Source organism: Rattus rattus, chromosome 5 (genome assembly GCF_011064425.1).
Source record: "Rattus rattus isolate New Zealand chromosome 5, Rrattus_CSIRO_v1, whole genome shotgun sequence".
In the NCBI taxonomy this organism is placed as follows: domain Eukaryota; kingdom Metazoa; phylum Chordata; class Mammalia; order Rodentia; family Muridae; genus Rattus; species Rattus rattus.
Genome location: NC_046158.1, coordinates 133,000,054 through 133,015,471, shown reverse-complemented (window position 1 = coordinate 133,015,471; position 15,418 = coordinate 133,000,054). Strand labels below are relative to the sequence as shown.

General features: G+C 47.0%; 1 protein-coding gene across 1 annotated transcript in view; it reads right to left on the bottom strand.

Annotated features, from left to right (window-relative positions):
• Window positions 1-272: 272 nt before the first annotated feature.
• The window catches only part of LOC116902148 (DNA (cytosine-5)-methyltransferase 3B), a 39,905-nt gene continuing 24,759 nt past the window's right edge, over window positions 273-15,418 (bottom strand). The window contains exons 12-22 of the mRNA XM_032904481.1: window positions 13,803-13,882; window positions 13,412-13,524; window positions 12,817-13,003; window positions 12,157-12,244; window positions 11,273-11,418; window positions 10,921-11,011; window positions 10,541-10,689; window positions 9,633-9,718; window positions 4,220-4,289; window positions 3,507-3,625; window positions 273-1,729 (exon numbers count right to left, since the gene is read on the bottom strand). Coding sequence (XP_032760372.1) covers window positions 1,588-1,729; window positions 3,507-3,625; window positions 4,220-4,289; window positions 9,633-9,718; window positions 10,541-10,689; window positions 10,921-11,011; window positions 11,273-11,418; window positions 12,157-12,244; window positions 12,817-13,003; window positions 13,412-13,524; window positions 13,803-13,882 — 1,271 coding nt within the window. The 3' untranslated portion in view covers window positions 273-1,587. The remainder of the gene's footprint in view (window positions 1,730-3,506; window positions 3,626-4,219; window positions 4,290-9,632; window positions 9,719-10,540; window positions 10,690-10,920; window positions 11,012-11,272; window positions 11,419-12,156; window positions 12,245-12,816; window positions 13,004-13,411; window positions 13,525-13,802; window positions 13,883-15,418) is intronic.

Sequence of the window (15,418 nt, the reverse complement as noted above, 5' to 3'; positions counted from 1 at the left end):
AAATTTCCCTCGAAGTAAGTTTCACGATTATTATGGTAGCAACTAAGAGTGCTACAAAGTAGAAATATTTGTTATGATTTTCCTTGTTACAGCCATGTGATCCAGCAAGTTAACATTGTTCCTCACAATGCTGCCCAGGCTGGTCTTAGAACTCACCTTGAGACACCTGGTTTGGTGTTAAAGCACAATGGGAGTAAAGATAGGTCACAAAACCCGGCAGGAGGCCTCCAGTGGCACACATTAGCAGAGAAAAAACCACACAGCACTTTATAGAGAAATACAATTTTAATCAACCAGAAAGGTAAACTCTGGGCATCTGTCATCTTTGCACCTAAAACTGAGACAGCAGTGGAGACAAACTGGAAATGAGGCGGTCTCCCCACTCATGACACCGCTCCAGTTACAAAAAATTTAAACATGAAAATAGAAGTCAGAGAGTCTTAAAAAAGGTATAAAAAGCCTGAATGTCATCCGCCTTCTAAAAAATAGCACCTGTAATCAGAGCAAAAGGTGTTTAAAAACCATTACGATGGCATTTCTGAAATGCAGCTTTTCTCATTTCCAGTGATGCCCCTAAAAGAGAACACCCCTTAAAAATACAATATATCTATCAGGGCGTGAAAAGGACTTAAAAATCTCCAGAAGATCCAAGTTTCTCTTTGTCATTTCCCCAACCATCACTTAGATAAGGAAAAACAACGTGCTTCTGGTCCTGGCTTCTCATGAGGAGGAATTAGGGGGTCATATGTATCTGGTGACCTGAGCTGTTGGGGTCAGGGCCCATCATTTGGCAGAGAGGGAGTGGGGATAGGTTTCCCTAAGCTCCCTCCTTCGAGTCCCTCACACCTGGAAGAAGGCCACTCCACCCATCCTTCCTGAGCTCAAAACATTCTACTCCAGTCCTCTGGAGGACTAGCTACATGGGCTCCCGCCCCGGGAAAAGCCCTAAAGGTGATGATGTCATCCCTGCTGACATCATCATACTGGGAAATGCTACAGGACTCCAGCCCTTGTACCAAAGCAAGGGGAAGGTGCCAGGAAGACTTAACCCATAAACGTCATCTGTCATCTTCAACTACTCCTAGGGGAAAAAACAAAACCAAAAATGTTTGGTCCTTTGAGTTTGTTCGTCTGAGCCCACATTTGCTAGAGCATGCTCTAGCAAATGTGGAGCTCTGGTTACTTAAAAGCAAAATCTCAGGTGATTTTGCAGCACGAACCTGAGTACTAAGAGAGCTGTTGTTTTGGTATCTTAGCCATCACTTCTGAGTGATAAACTCAGGAGGGAGAAAGAAAGCCATTTTACTATACCTACTTCAAGTTTTAAAATTTCAGGATAAGAAAACTTGAGCACCATGCCAGGCTGGTCAGCCAGGTCAGCCAGGTCTGAGCTGTGCACAGAGGGAGCACCTGGGGCTCCCCTGCAGGGGCCAGGAGGCTCTGCTCCCACTGAGCAGGAGAAAGCTGAGGTACAGTGATGTGAGGCCCCACACAGGTGAGCTAAGGAAGGGGACAGGTGAGGTGCCTTCAGGGAGGGGTGACTCTGGGCACTGGCTCTGACCAAGAGCACCCCAGTCCTGGGTAGAACTATTCACATGCAAAGTAGTCCTTCAAGGGGGCAAACAGGTGTCTGATGACTGGCACACTCCAGGACCTTCCCAGTAGCTTCTGGCGGGCGCCCCGGCCCATGTTGGACACGTCTGTGTAGTGAGCTGGGAACCCGAAGATCCTGGCAGAGTACAGAGAGAAAAGATGTGAAGTTAGAAGAGTCCCTGTCTCTAAGCACTCTGTTCTGGAGGATCAGGCCTGGGAAAGCCACCAGGCTGACACTATCTCTGCCCACATCTCTCTACCGTCCCCCATGCCTTCTGACAAGACCATTGGGCTCAGAGGAACCATTGGGACTACCATTTTCACTGGTTCCTTTGAACACTTGTTGACAGTAACAGGTACTGTACATCCTCAGTGGGACTGTGCTCCTGGTCCTTACATGCCATAAACCCTTCTTAAACATCTAGTGTGAACTAACCCATGAGTGACTGACAATCAGCCAGAAAGACATATCCTACTGCTAAAACACGTGGTGTGACCTGGTTCATGAATGACAGCCACTTAGCCAGAAGACACATGTACTTGACTTAAAAGCATTATGAGGGGTTGGGGATTTAGCCCAGTGGTAGAGCAATTGCCTAGCATGCACAAGGCCCTGGGTTCGGTCCTCAGCTCCGACCAAAAAAAAAAAAAAAAAAGCAGCATTATGAGGAATCAAGCAATTTGTTCTCTGAGGAAAAAAAGATGACATTCTCAATGACAAATACATGGGGTCATAGATACAAGTTCTGAGCACACGAACACACACACATACACACACACACAAACCAACACACATACTTAGACACATTCAGATACAGACACACATCCACAAGGTTGTTTCTATTAAAGTATCAGAAAACTAATCCCAGAGCCTTACCAAGACTAGAACAAGAAGAAACTGACCTGTGTCCCCGAACCCCAGTTCAAGAGTCACCAGTAGGGTTTCAACACCTCAAACCCAGCCCTCATTTATTATTCCCAGCATCTGCATGTTCCAATCACTTCTGACAAACACTTTAATCTGAGATTCCAAATCGCAGGGCAACCTACAGCTTGGACATCACAGCAATCCCACAAACGACAACTTAATTCTTATACAGCCCCACGGCTCAGGGACCTCTGTAGAAGAGGAACTGTTACAAGCCCAAGGGAGCTGATAACATCCTGAAACTTTCCAAGTGAACCAGTGTCCTGATGGTGTGCACCGGTGCATGAGTCTACCAGTGTGGAGAGGGTGAAAACCCCACTATTAGGTTAAGGACTACTGACACTGCAGGAAAGGGGAGAGCAGGCGATGTGAGCCCCGCTGGGTTGACTGCACAGCAGAACAGAGTCCACTCAAGGAAGAAAGGGGAAATAGTATCTCAGTGGGGTGAGAAGGACGGGAGGGTGGAACAGGGTGGTAACGGAGTTGAGGGAAGGGTGTAGATGGGCTCTGGTGACTCACACCCATAAGCCCAGCGTTCAGAAGGCTGCAGCAGAAGGAAGGCCTCAGGTAAGAGTTCCTGCTTGGTCTTTGTGTAAAGAAACAAATCTCCAGTGGGAATATGGAGTGTTAACATCTTCGAGAAATGGTTAATATTAAGTATCTGGTAAACCTAGGAGGCCACCACGATCTATACAGCAAGTTCAAGGACAGTCCACCCTGTATAAAAACTAAAAAACCACAGCAACAGAAACTGAGAGGTGACTGCTTCTGTACAATATAGAGATCAGAGAGACTGAGGCTGAATTGAAGAGATAACAGATATAACAGGACTCTGGGAATTAAGCAGTTTCCTTAGCTTCTCATTTAGACCAGATTTTGGGATAGGATAACAGTCGGTGCAGAAAGGTCTCGACCTCTGCCATCCTGTGTCTCACCCCATTTCCCCCTTCCTGCTGTCGTTCCCACAGCTTCCAGTGCAGCTCACCTTTCGAGCTCAGTGCACCACAGAACGTCATCCTTGCCATTCATGACTACAGGGAAAAGCTGGTTTTTCCCCTGTCTGATGGAGTTCGACTTGGTGGTTATTGTCTGTACTTTCTTTAACTGGAGAACAAAACAACATCGCAGGGTGAGCACAGAAGGCTTCCAAGTGGGCTCAGGCTCAGAAGCATCCAGAGGGGTTTGGAGAGGTGGCAGGGACAGGGAGAGGACTGGAAGGGATTCTTTATGTGTCCCACAAATGCCAAGTCAATGAACAGGGAGGACCAGACACATAAATTTATCCAAAAGTGACCACGAAGGATCACATGGGGGCCAAGACAGCAGTTACTGACAGAAGGGTCGTGAAAGAGCAGAAAGCATCCAGACTCAGAATGGCCAACCAGAGCTTGAGCAGCAGGCCTGTGCCTTAGGCAGACACGAGGCCCTCCTGTGTGTCTATGACTTCACAGCACATAGCCTTTTGCAGTGGCATCCAGCACTGTTAGTCCTCAGAGCATCTGCAGCACGGCCCTGCGTGTCCAACATTAACCACACAGAGTCCAGTGGCATCTAGTTCTCAGTTATCCAGAACATCACCTACTTTGCACTGGAAGGAGGGACAGAAAGAGGCCCAGCACCAGGAGTCCGTGAGGGAATGAGCGGGCACCATGAGGAGAGAGCCATGGTCCCAGTGTCATAGAGCACTCCACATCTTACCTTTGCTGTCCTACTGAACTCCAAGCAGTCCTGCAGCTCGAGCTTATCATTCTTTGAAGCTATCACGGGCCTGGGGACAGCCAAAACCCGTTACTCTCCAGTGTCTGCCCGGGAGGTCCAAGTGAGACCTCACCAGTCAGACGAGGGGAGAATCTAACGTTTAGAGTAAGATTTAACTTTTTAAATGTCTGTGTGTCTTTGCCTGTTCAATGCTGATGCCAATGTTCAATGGAAGCAAAAAGAACATGATCCTTCAGAACTGGAACTACACAGTTCTGAGCTGATATCTGGCTGCTGGGGACAGAACAAAGAGCAGCAGGCACTCTGAAGGAGCTTGCCAGTCCCCAGCTCCAGAACCTGCTCCATTGTGCTTTGTCCACGATCATGGTGAGTTCACAAAGCTGTGTGTGAAGTGCCAGAGGACAGCCCTACACATAGTACAGTGTCTTTCTATGGAATGACATGCATTAAGGAGGAAGAAAGCCTTATGTAAACCAGAAAGTACTCTTCCATATCTATATACAGGCACCATATCACTTTAATGGATATCACCGTAGGCATCTTTCCCATCCATATGCACTGCCTGGATGAGCGGTGCAGAAGGCTAGTGAGGACCAACCTCTCATACACATTCAGTGACTGCTCCCTTGAACTCAGGCTACCTGACTTGCGAATGCAGATTCAAACATCAAGAGATGGGTTTCAAAGCAGGAGCATGCCCACATGCGCACAGGGCGTGGAACAACACACTGGTGTGCAGCCCCGTCCCAGGCAAACACACCTGAGTCATCACAATGGAAGCAGATTAGTTAAGGAATCACACACACACACACACACACACACACACACACACACACACACACACACACAGACAGTTCTGACACTACCAAATGACAAACCCCACTTTCTTTTAGGGTCCTCATGAACCTTATGATACCAATAAAAAGCAGTTAGACCTACATAGATTCAAAGATGCACACGAAACTTAAGTAGGGTTTGTGACACTTGGTCAAGTCCAATGCAAAGATGCTCTAGTGGATGGTGAAGACCAAAAGAAAGCTTTTGAGCAGTCAGTCAGTGTACACATGCTCACACAGGCACACGCACACACAGTATAATAGTAAAAGAAAGGGGGGTGTGTGACAGTGTATCCCATACCAGAGATCAGGTAGTGCAGTCTTATGTCTCTTCCTATACCTCAAATGCTCAATGTATCAAACCAGACTCCTTTTTTTGGCCAACTGACTGCTCTCCTACACCTGGAGCACATAACATTCACTGACTCATGTGTCTAGTGATTGGCATCCTATTGAACATAGAAAAACTATCTACCACCTCATTTGTGTCTCCTCCCTGCCTTCTTACTATTTATTTCCCACTAGACATAATGCATCTTACTTGTTAGCTCTCGAGAAATTTCAATTGAGCAATCTGTCTGCTCAGCCAAGGGATCACATCCAACATGACCCCACACATGTACTCATACCTTTAATACCAAACAATGAAGGTAAAGTTAGTTTGTAAAGGATGCGGCCATGTTTGAAAGTGATGTCTAACTGAGTAGCGAGGTGATAAGTCAAGCAATGATTTGACAGAATGAGTCAGAGACAGGTTATGCACAACACTCACAAGAACAGCACAGGAAAGAGGTGTGAGGTTTGAATGGTTTTGGTTCCCCCATAGACTCATGTTGTTTGAATGTTTGGTCCATAACCATGGAATTATTAGGAGGTGTGGCCTTGATGAAGTAAGGGTTGTCACTGTGCTGGTGGGCTTTGAGGTCCCCTCTGTCTAAGCACCATCCAGTGTGGAATCAGCCATTTACTGGCTGCCTATGGATGTAGAATTCTTTGCTCTTCTAACTCTCTACCTGACTGCACATTGCCATGCTTCCTGCCATGATGGACTGAACCTCTGGAACTGTAAGCCATCCCCAATTAAATGTTGTCTTTCATAAGAGTTGCCTTGGTCATCTTGTCCCCTCAACAGCAATAAAACCCTATGACAAGAGGCTACGTAAGAATAGCACAGGGAGAGAGAGATGCATAGCTGTGGTGTGTGGTATATGGTGTGGAGTGTGGTGTGTATGGCAGTTCTACTAAGACAGTTTTACAGGGACAGCCTGCAGGGAGAATACACTAGACACGGCTGAAGACAGAATGAGCTAGAGAATGAGAAGGAGCCAAAGTTAGTTTGAGGCCAAGCAGAGCAATTCAATCAGAACCCGAGCGAAGCCAAATGAATCAGTCAGCTTGGAAAGGCTAGAACAGCTCAACAGTAGGACTCCAAGATGTCAATTACAGCTCCTAACGACCTCCTATAACTTCCAATGCCAACATGTACGTCTGTGGAGCCGTGTTCAGACACAACTGCTTGCATCCATACTGGGAGTTTCTTTCCATGGCACTCCTGACCTAAATTTACTGATCTTAAAGCTTGAAGCTAACTCACAATCCAAAGTCCTTCCTTTGGCAAAGAATACTCATTATTTACGTGGCATTCCTTCTGTTCTGTTGAGTGGGGATCTCTCTGAACCCACAAGAGCAGTTGCAAAGTCACCTTCCCAGTCCTGAACACACACCACCCTCCTCATTAGCTTGTCCACTCCACATGCGACATTGATAGAGTCACCACTGAACAGGCAAAACAATGAGAGCTGGGTAAATTAGCACAGGATATCCCAAGAATAAACGTGGACTGGTAACCAATAATGCAGCAACCTATGATGATTAATGATACCGTAAAATGAATAAATAAATCACTCATCCCAGGGCAGTACCCTCCCACCTGTCAATATTGTCCCTTGGTCAATATCAAAATCAACATCTGTCTGAAAATGTTCCAAAACTCATGGAGAGTCAGAGATTATCAATGCCATTTTACACTGTACGTCCTCACTGGCATGGTCTTGGAATCAAACAGATGACAGCTTCTGAAATCAGTATGTGCGCATAGATGCTTATGCATAATCCGCACGGACTAAGAAAGTGTTGGTCATGATCAAAGGTGGGAAACACTGACAGAGAAATCAAGAGCTTATCAGTGTCTGTACTACCCACTCTTTTAAAAAATGTATGGAGAGATGGCTCAGTGGTTAAGAACACTGGCTGCTCTTCCAGAGGTCCAGAATTCAAATCCCAGCAACCACATGGTGGCTCACAACCATCTGTAATGGGATCTGATGCCCTCTTCTGGTGTGTCTGAGGACAGCTACAGTGTACTCATATACTAAATAAATAAATCTTTAGAAAATTTTATTACGTGCATGGAAGTATTATCTGCGTGTCGCATGCAAGTCTGGCACCCTCAGAAGACAAAAAGGCGGAGTCCCTGGAACAAGACACTTTAATCTGATAATATTTAGAAGCTATAAACTTCCACCACACGTGGCAAAGTGTCAGCCTATGGAATTGGAAGACATTTGCCAACTCTACCTCTGATGAGACCATATGCACACGTGCATACATAGAACTAAAGCACGGGAACAGTAGTAGGTGAACATTTCAAAGATGAAATACAAACAGGCATGATGGAAATGTAAGTGTAACAGAGATCGCATCCTACGATCGCCTAATGGCCGAACAGCTTGTGGTGCTGCGGATGCAGGCCAGGGGGAACCTTACTCATTGCTAGTTGGTGTGCAAAGTGGCTCAGACACTGTGCAGTGTGGCAGTTCTCAGTGGGCTGGGAATGGATCTGCGGCAAGGTCGGCTGTACCGGTACTAACAAACCCAAGGGACTTTAAAACACACAACTACAGAGAGTTGCTCGGCCATGTTCTCTGTCGCTCTACACAAAATGGCCAGAAGCTGGAAACTCCCTAGATACCCTTCAAGAAATGAATGGATAATGAAAATGTCATTTACTTATACAGTGAAATTATCCAGGCATTAAGAAAAATTTAAAATTATGAAACTTGAAGGTAAAAGGATAGAACTAAGAAAATAGGGCAGGATGTCCCAGTGATTAAGAGCACTGACTGCTCTTCTAGAAGTTCTGAGTTCAAGTTCCAGCAGTGGCTTACAACCATATGGAATGAGATCCAATACCCTCTTCCGGTGTCTGAAGAGAGCAACAGTATACTCACATACATAAAATAAACCTTTAAAAGATAACCTGAATGCAGTAACCCAGACCCAATATGTCAAATGTTGTATATTTTATCTTATAAGTGAATACTAGGTGTTAAGCCTTTGATAGTGTGCTACAACACACCAGAGGTTAAACATATATAAGGACATGGGGGAGGGGGAGAAATAGTGCTTTAGAGAGGGAAACTATAATTGATGGATTCCATAAGGATCATGAGAAGTTTCTGTCTGCGTGTATTACTTGTATCCTGTGTGCATGCCTGGATTCCTAGGATAAGAGGGAATTGGACTACCTGAAACTTTTGGAAGAAGTTAGAGATGGCTGTGGAGCACCAGGTAGGTATAACTAACTAACTAAATAAATAAATAAATAACTAAATAACTAAATAACTAAATAAATAAAGCAAGGTTAGCAAGTGAGGTTCACCACTGAGCCATTCCTTCCTCAGCTGCCACCCTACCACTGACAGCTCAGCTTGACAGCCTGGTTGGTTACCAAGGGCCTCATTCAGGGCACACTTTATACCCTCAGGGGCCAAAGGAATGGTGTATTTGACATTTACTATTTGCAAAGGAATTGTAGCGCAAAGAACAGGGAGGCTTCAGAGCTGTCAGTCCTCATGGGGACTTTAAGAACCATCAATCCTGCAGCTAGAGCAAGACAGCTAGCTGGCTGGCTACCAAGGCTCCTGCCCCGTTGTCCAGTTCTGCAGAGCACGCATCTTCAAGGCAGTAGTCCAGAACACTCATTCTCAACCTTTCTCATGCTGAGACCCTTTAATTACAGTTCAACATGTTGTGATGACCCCTAACCATAAAATTATTTCCTTCTGAGGCTGGAGAGATAGCTAAGCAGTACAGACCACTGACGGCTCTGGAAGAGGTCCTGAGTCCCTGAGTTCAATTCCCAGCAACCACATGGTGGCTCACAACCATCTGTAATGGGATCTGATGCCTTCTGGTGGTGTGTCTGAAGACAGACATTTTCCATTGGCACTCCATAACTGGTACTGTTATGAACCACACTGTAAATTACCTGATAGGTAATGTGAGTACTGTAAAAATAATGTAGTAATGAGAGGGTTGGGGATTTAGCTCAGTGGTAGAGCGCTTGTCTAGCAAGCGCAAGGCCCTGGGTTCAGACCCCAGCTCCGAAAAAAAGGGAAAAAAAAATAATGTAGTAATGTAAATCACTTATAGGTAATCTCTGCCAAGGGGTCACAACCCATAGGTTGAGAACCACTGTTCTAGAGGATTAATTTTATCAGTTATACTGATGCATAACTGCACTGTTTTATAACTTATGCCCTCAGGGCTCTTACCTGTTCATTCCAGGTAGATTACCCCAGAAGTACCGGGCCCTGTGAGCAGCAGAAACCTTGATGGCGTCGATCATCACTGGGTTACACTGCAGGAAGAGAAGAGGAGCTGCTGGAGTCTCAGGTAGCACTGAGCACAGATCTGACCTCTCTGTGACAAGGTCTTCCTAGCTATACAAGAGGAAAGGACACACCAGTTCCCACCCAGAGGCAGGCTGGCAGAGCTGAGATCTGTCTGTACATGGCGAGAGATGACATCGGACCTGCCCTTTGACTCAAGCCAGAATTCTAGTTGCAGGTTGTACGGACAGCCTATGGACACCTCCCCAGAGGTTCAAGGTTCAATACTGCCTTTGCTTAAGGCTGAATTATAATCCCGCAGTGGCGGTGAACACCTGTAACCCCAGCTCTCCAGAAGCAGAGACAGGAAGAGAAAGAGATCAAAGAAAGCGAGAGGTACATGAGACCAGTGTCAAAAAGAACAGAGATAGGAGGATGGTTCAGCAGGTTTGGGTGCTATTATGCCTCATGACAAGAGTTTGATTCCTGGAAGCCACATTGTAGAGAGAAGTGATCTGTAAATCTGAAACCTTCAAACACACAGAATGGCAAGTGTGCCTATGGCCTGTGTGCACATACAAAATAAAGCTTAAAATGAAAGAAAAGAAACCAAGAGAAAAACACAAGCCTATGGATCTCCCACAGTCCTTAAATCAAGCCATTCTCAGAACAAATAGAAGATAGAAGAACTGACTGACATGGATGCATCCTCGAAGTTCAAAGAGCCTGCTACTTAGTCCTCAGATCAAACTGCACCCCCCTCTAAGCGGGAAAGAATTTCCTCAGCAATATCATCAGCCTTGGGTGTTCTCGGTGCCTTCCCTGCCAGGTTTCCCTGCCAGTCCACTCACTGCCAGGAATCGGGAGATGTCTTTCTTGTCATTCACTTTCATGGCCACAACATTCTCGAACATCCAGAAGAACGGACGGTTGTCGCCCTCCTTGGGGCGTGTATAATTCAGCAAGTGGTAAAACTCGAAGAAGAGCCTTCCTGTGCCCTCTGTATGGGGAACAGCATCGGAACAGGGTTCAATCAAAACCGTCATTCAACATACGCCTCAGAAGACCAAGAATATCCGAGGCACGGCAGTACACGGCTGTGCGTGTCCTGGCATAGCCAGCCCTGAGCCAGGAACAAGGCACAACTGACAACGGTTCCTTTGTTGCATTTTCCACCTGAACAGACACACGGCATATAGTGGTCAGGGGGTCCCAAACCCAGTCTGCTCACCATATAGGCCTTTCCTGGCAGGATTGACATTAGAGAGATCATTGCATGGGCTTCCGCCAATCACCAAGTCAAATGGGCCCCACTCTTCAATCTGAGGGAAAAGACAAAACCGCATACACAGCTCGTATGAGCCTGAGGAAGGAACAATTGGACTCCAGGGGAAACTGCTAAGAAGTCAATTCTAGAATATTCCTTTATCTCATTAAAATTTGAGCCCAGAAGCCTCAAAGCTTGTGTTGTAACTACCAACCCTGGACCTGAGGGGATGGGGACAGCACAAGACCAGAAAAAGTACCAAGTACAAGAGGGATAAGGGAGCTGTGATGAAGCCCAGGAAAAAGGAGACTCGCACATTTTTCTTGGTGATTTTCCGGACGTCATTGACATATTTGATTTGGCCTTCATGCTTAACGGTTCCTACAGCAATGGACTCTGCACAGACTTCAGAGGCAACGTATTTCTCCACTTTAATACCCAAGTCCTTGAGCACCAAGTACCCTGTGGAAGAATCAAGAGAAATGTGAGGACGAGAGGCCAAGTGTGGAGGCTGCCATTAGCCCCAGGGGACCTCAGAGCATGGACCACACCGACTGTCTCATTAGAAGAACGGGCAATCTCACAAAGTAGAAAGGGGTGAGGAATGTAGGTGTTTCATATATATATATGGGAAACCATAAGAATAAAAGTTAAGAAGCAAGAGGTACAAAGTGTGACCTTTTGAAAGAGGGAGGAAGAGCGCCATGAGCCACAGAAGACCTGAGTGCAGTGCGCGTTGACCGAGTCCTGCAGGTACACAAGTTGGAGAAAACAGAGAGGAGACGGAAGAGCACTGCCTGCTGGACAGCACTGCCTGATTATCCCAGCATCTGTCTGTCCGCCAGGAGCTCTCAGATGCTTGCACAGAAGGAAAACAAGATGCATGTGGGGCCAGGAGGGAAAGTGGCAGGAAAAGGAACTTGACACCAGGCCTGATACATGGGCGACCCACACAGCACAGACGTTGTCTCTGATCTCCACAGGTGTCTGTGGGACAAGCACAGGCTCAGTCACACACACACACACACACACACACACACACACACACACACACACAAGCCCAGGAGGTGTGAGAAGGCAGAGGCCGTGGAGGGCAGCACATCTGACATCTCTGCTACCAATGTTCTCAATTGTCACATAGGAGACACCTCGAGCTGCCTAGATGCTTCCTTCATTGTCCCAACAGAGCAGCAAACTCACCTGTTGCAATTCCATCAAACAGGGACAGGACCCTAATGGGCCTCCTTTTGGCTGCAGGAATCGCTGGGTACAACTTGGGCGGCTCCTGCTGGATAAGGAAAGAAAAGAGATACCTCAGAGTGTCCATCCATCCTCCAGAGCCCAAGAGTTTTGATGGGAACTAGGGAGCACGTGTTTGGCACAGGCAGGCCATTCCGTCCTCAGACAGGAGGCACAGCTGCCTCCTACAGACACACAGACACAGATAAGGTGCTTGACTGGTAACTGCCAAGGCCTCTAAGACGGACGGTGCTGCCCACTCCCAGATGGACCCAACCTCACTACTTAACCCAGGCTGCCTGTCAACTGGACACCAAGCTCGTGACTCAGCTTTCTGTGCTGTGATTTCAATCTTTCTTATTACGCCTATTACTATAGCCTTCTGCTTGGTGTTTTGTTTTTAGACAGTTATCTCACCGTTTTAGACAATATCTCACTATGTAGCCTTGACTGGCCAAGAACTCACTATGTAGACCAGGCTATCCTTGAACTCAGAGACAGGCCTGCTCCTGCCTCCTAGGTTCTCACATTAAAGGCGTTAACTCTTGCTCTTACGTGTACACAGGATTCCAGATTCCTGGGGACACTAAGGAGTGGGTCAGTGCAGAGCCTGTGACTTACAAACTCTTCCAGGTCAGGATCCGTAGTGAAGAAGTCTTGCAGGCGCATGTTCCAGTCCTTCCTGCGCCGCAGGACCCCATGGCAGCGCTGCGGGAGGCACATATAGCAGCTCCAGGGTTCCTGCAGCTTGGCATCCTCCGCTGTGCCTGTCCCCACCAGCACCTCCAGACACTCCACACAGAAGCACCTGCATTGAGTATCCAGGGAGAATGGGCACCAAGGTGACCAGGCAATTGTCCCGCAGACCAAGTTCCCTAGGGACAACCATCCCTGCCAATTGGTCAATCTCCTGCCTCCAAGGGTTTTTCAGCTCTAGGGTAAGAAACCACTTCTTGGAAATGGATCATCCAACATCCTCCAAATCTAGACCCCTTCCAACAGGAAGCTCACAGATCTGACCTCACAGGCACTCCTGACCTGAGCAAGCCAAGCACATGCATCAATGCAGCACAAGCTTGCGAGCACTGGATTCCACAAGATACCCACTGTGTGCTCATTTCCTGTTTGTTTTTAGCTGACTACAGGCTGCTGGATCTGTGGGGTACAACCCGGCACCCAAGGCCCTCTTGTCCATCCCGTATCAAGGCCCACTCACCTGCAGCAGCTTGTGTTACTGCACAGAAGCAGCTCACGGCCCTCACAGCACACGGTGCAGTAGGACTGATAGCCGTCCTCATCGTACATGTAGAAGAGCTCCAGGAAGCGATCCTGGTCCAGAGAGAAGCAGGTGACACTGCAGACCTGATCTCAGCCATGCAGTGAGTTGCATGGGGCCCCAGCTGGTGACCCGGCCTGCACCTCAGCCACAGTACATGTGACCTGAGTGCCTTGTGGGGGCCTTCTCTGTGGTAGCACCTGTCCCCCAAACAGGAAGGTTGTGGGAGTGTGCCCTGGGGAAGCTGTTCACTAATGCCTGGAGCAGGAAGTGTGCTGGGGACCCAGATGGGGAGGGATGTGGCAGGAGGAAGAAGGGGGAGAAGACTTACCCGGCAACTCTGACAGAGGCCACCCTCAAAGAGCGGGTGGAAGGACACAGGGTTCTTCTTACCGCAGGACAGACAGCGGTCTGAAATAAAGATGGGGTATCAGGGTTTAGGCATTAAGCATTCAAGTCCTAAACACCTGGCCTAAGCCAGACCTGTGTCGAGGACATTGTTCTATGTCCAATGCTGTATTTTAGTGTAAATGTTACTGTTTCAAGTCAACAAAATTGAAAGTATCAAACACCATGAAGGGCAGCCTCAAGAAGAAATTAAAATACCAGCCTCGATCATTTCTGGTTTGCATACAAATGGCACAAAAAATACAGGCACTAATGGTAACTCCAATACGCTTGGTGGGTGACAGGACCCATCTAATCCTTACAAATTCAAGTGCCTTCAAACTCCAAGCTGTGTCGTCCACCCTCAGTCAGCACATTTTCACTAACTGGATCCAATACCATATCTGAGTCAATTTGTTCCTGAGGTGAACATTCCAGTGGCCAGGAGTGGCCATAGCCAGGTGCACTGCAACACACGCTAGTCCCAATTCCTTCTGAGGCAGAGGCAACGGGACTCTTAGCTCCAGCCTGGTCTTTGTAGGGAGAATTGTACTATAGTTAGGGCTAGGGAGACAGCTAGGGCTAGAGAGACAGGGCCTCAATAAATACATAGGTAGAGAGACAGACAGACAGTACTGTTAGCCAAGGCTGGGAGGTGGTAAGTGACTAGTATATGGAAGTGTGACCAACATACTTTCAGACCAGTTATAAGCATCATCTTTCCAGGGATGAGAGAGATACAAGGTTGTCTCCTTCCATTAGTGACTTTTGCAATTTATTTGCATATACTCATGTCAAAGTACATGCACACATGTACGCTACGAAACCACAGGTCCATATTGGGCCTCCTTTTTTTCCTTGCTTTTCCTCACAGTCTGTATGCATGCATGTGCTTCAGATTTGTGCACATATGAACATGCCTGAATGACGACATTCCCATGATCAAACTGAAGAGAACATCGTGTGTTCTCCCTCTTCTTCCTCGTCTGGCACAGTATCTAACACTATTGCCCCTGCACTCTAATCTTGAACAGAATATGTTGTATTGACCTCTTTTTTTTCTTTAAGATTTATTATATGTAAGTACACTGTCGCTGTCTTCAGACACCAGAAGAGGGCATCAGATCTCATTACAGATGGTTGTGAGCCACCATGTGGTTGCTGGGGATTGAACTCAAGTCCTCTGGAAGAGCAGTTAGTGCTCTTAAAACCACTGAGCCATCTCTCCAGCCCATACTGGCCTGTCTTGTTTCTCCCTGTACAAACCCCATGATTATAGGTGGCTTAGTCATAGCTTTGTGGAAGTGTATTTCTGGGAAAATAATTACCCTTGCATAGTGAGTGGCATGGTATCCCGCCCCATGTTCATGAAACCTGTGTCTATAACAGTGATATATCCGTCTGTCTCCAGAGAGCCATGCCACTCAAACAAACCAAGCTGTTTAAAAAAAATTGCACTCAGTCCCTTAGTCTATGCACTGACACACACAGGACAGACATAGCTATTCTTGACAGAAAACTGTACGTGTGTCTTACTACGAAGACACCAAGCCCTGCTTG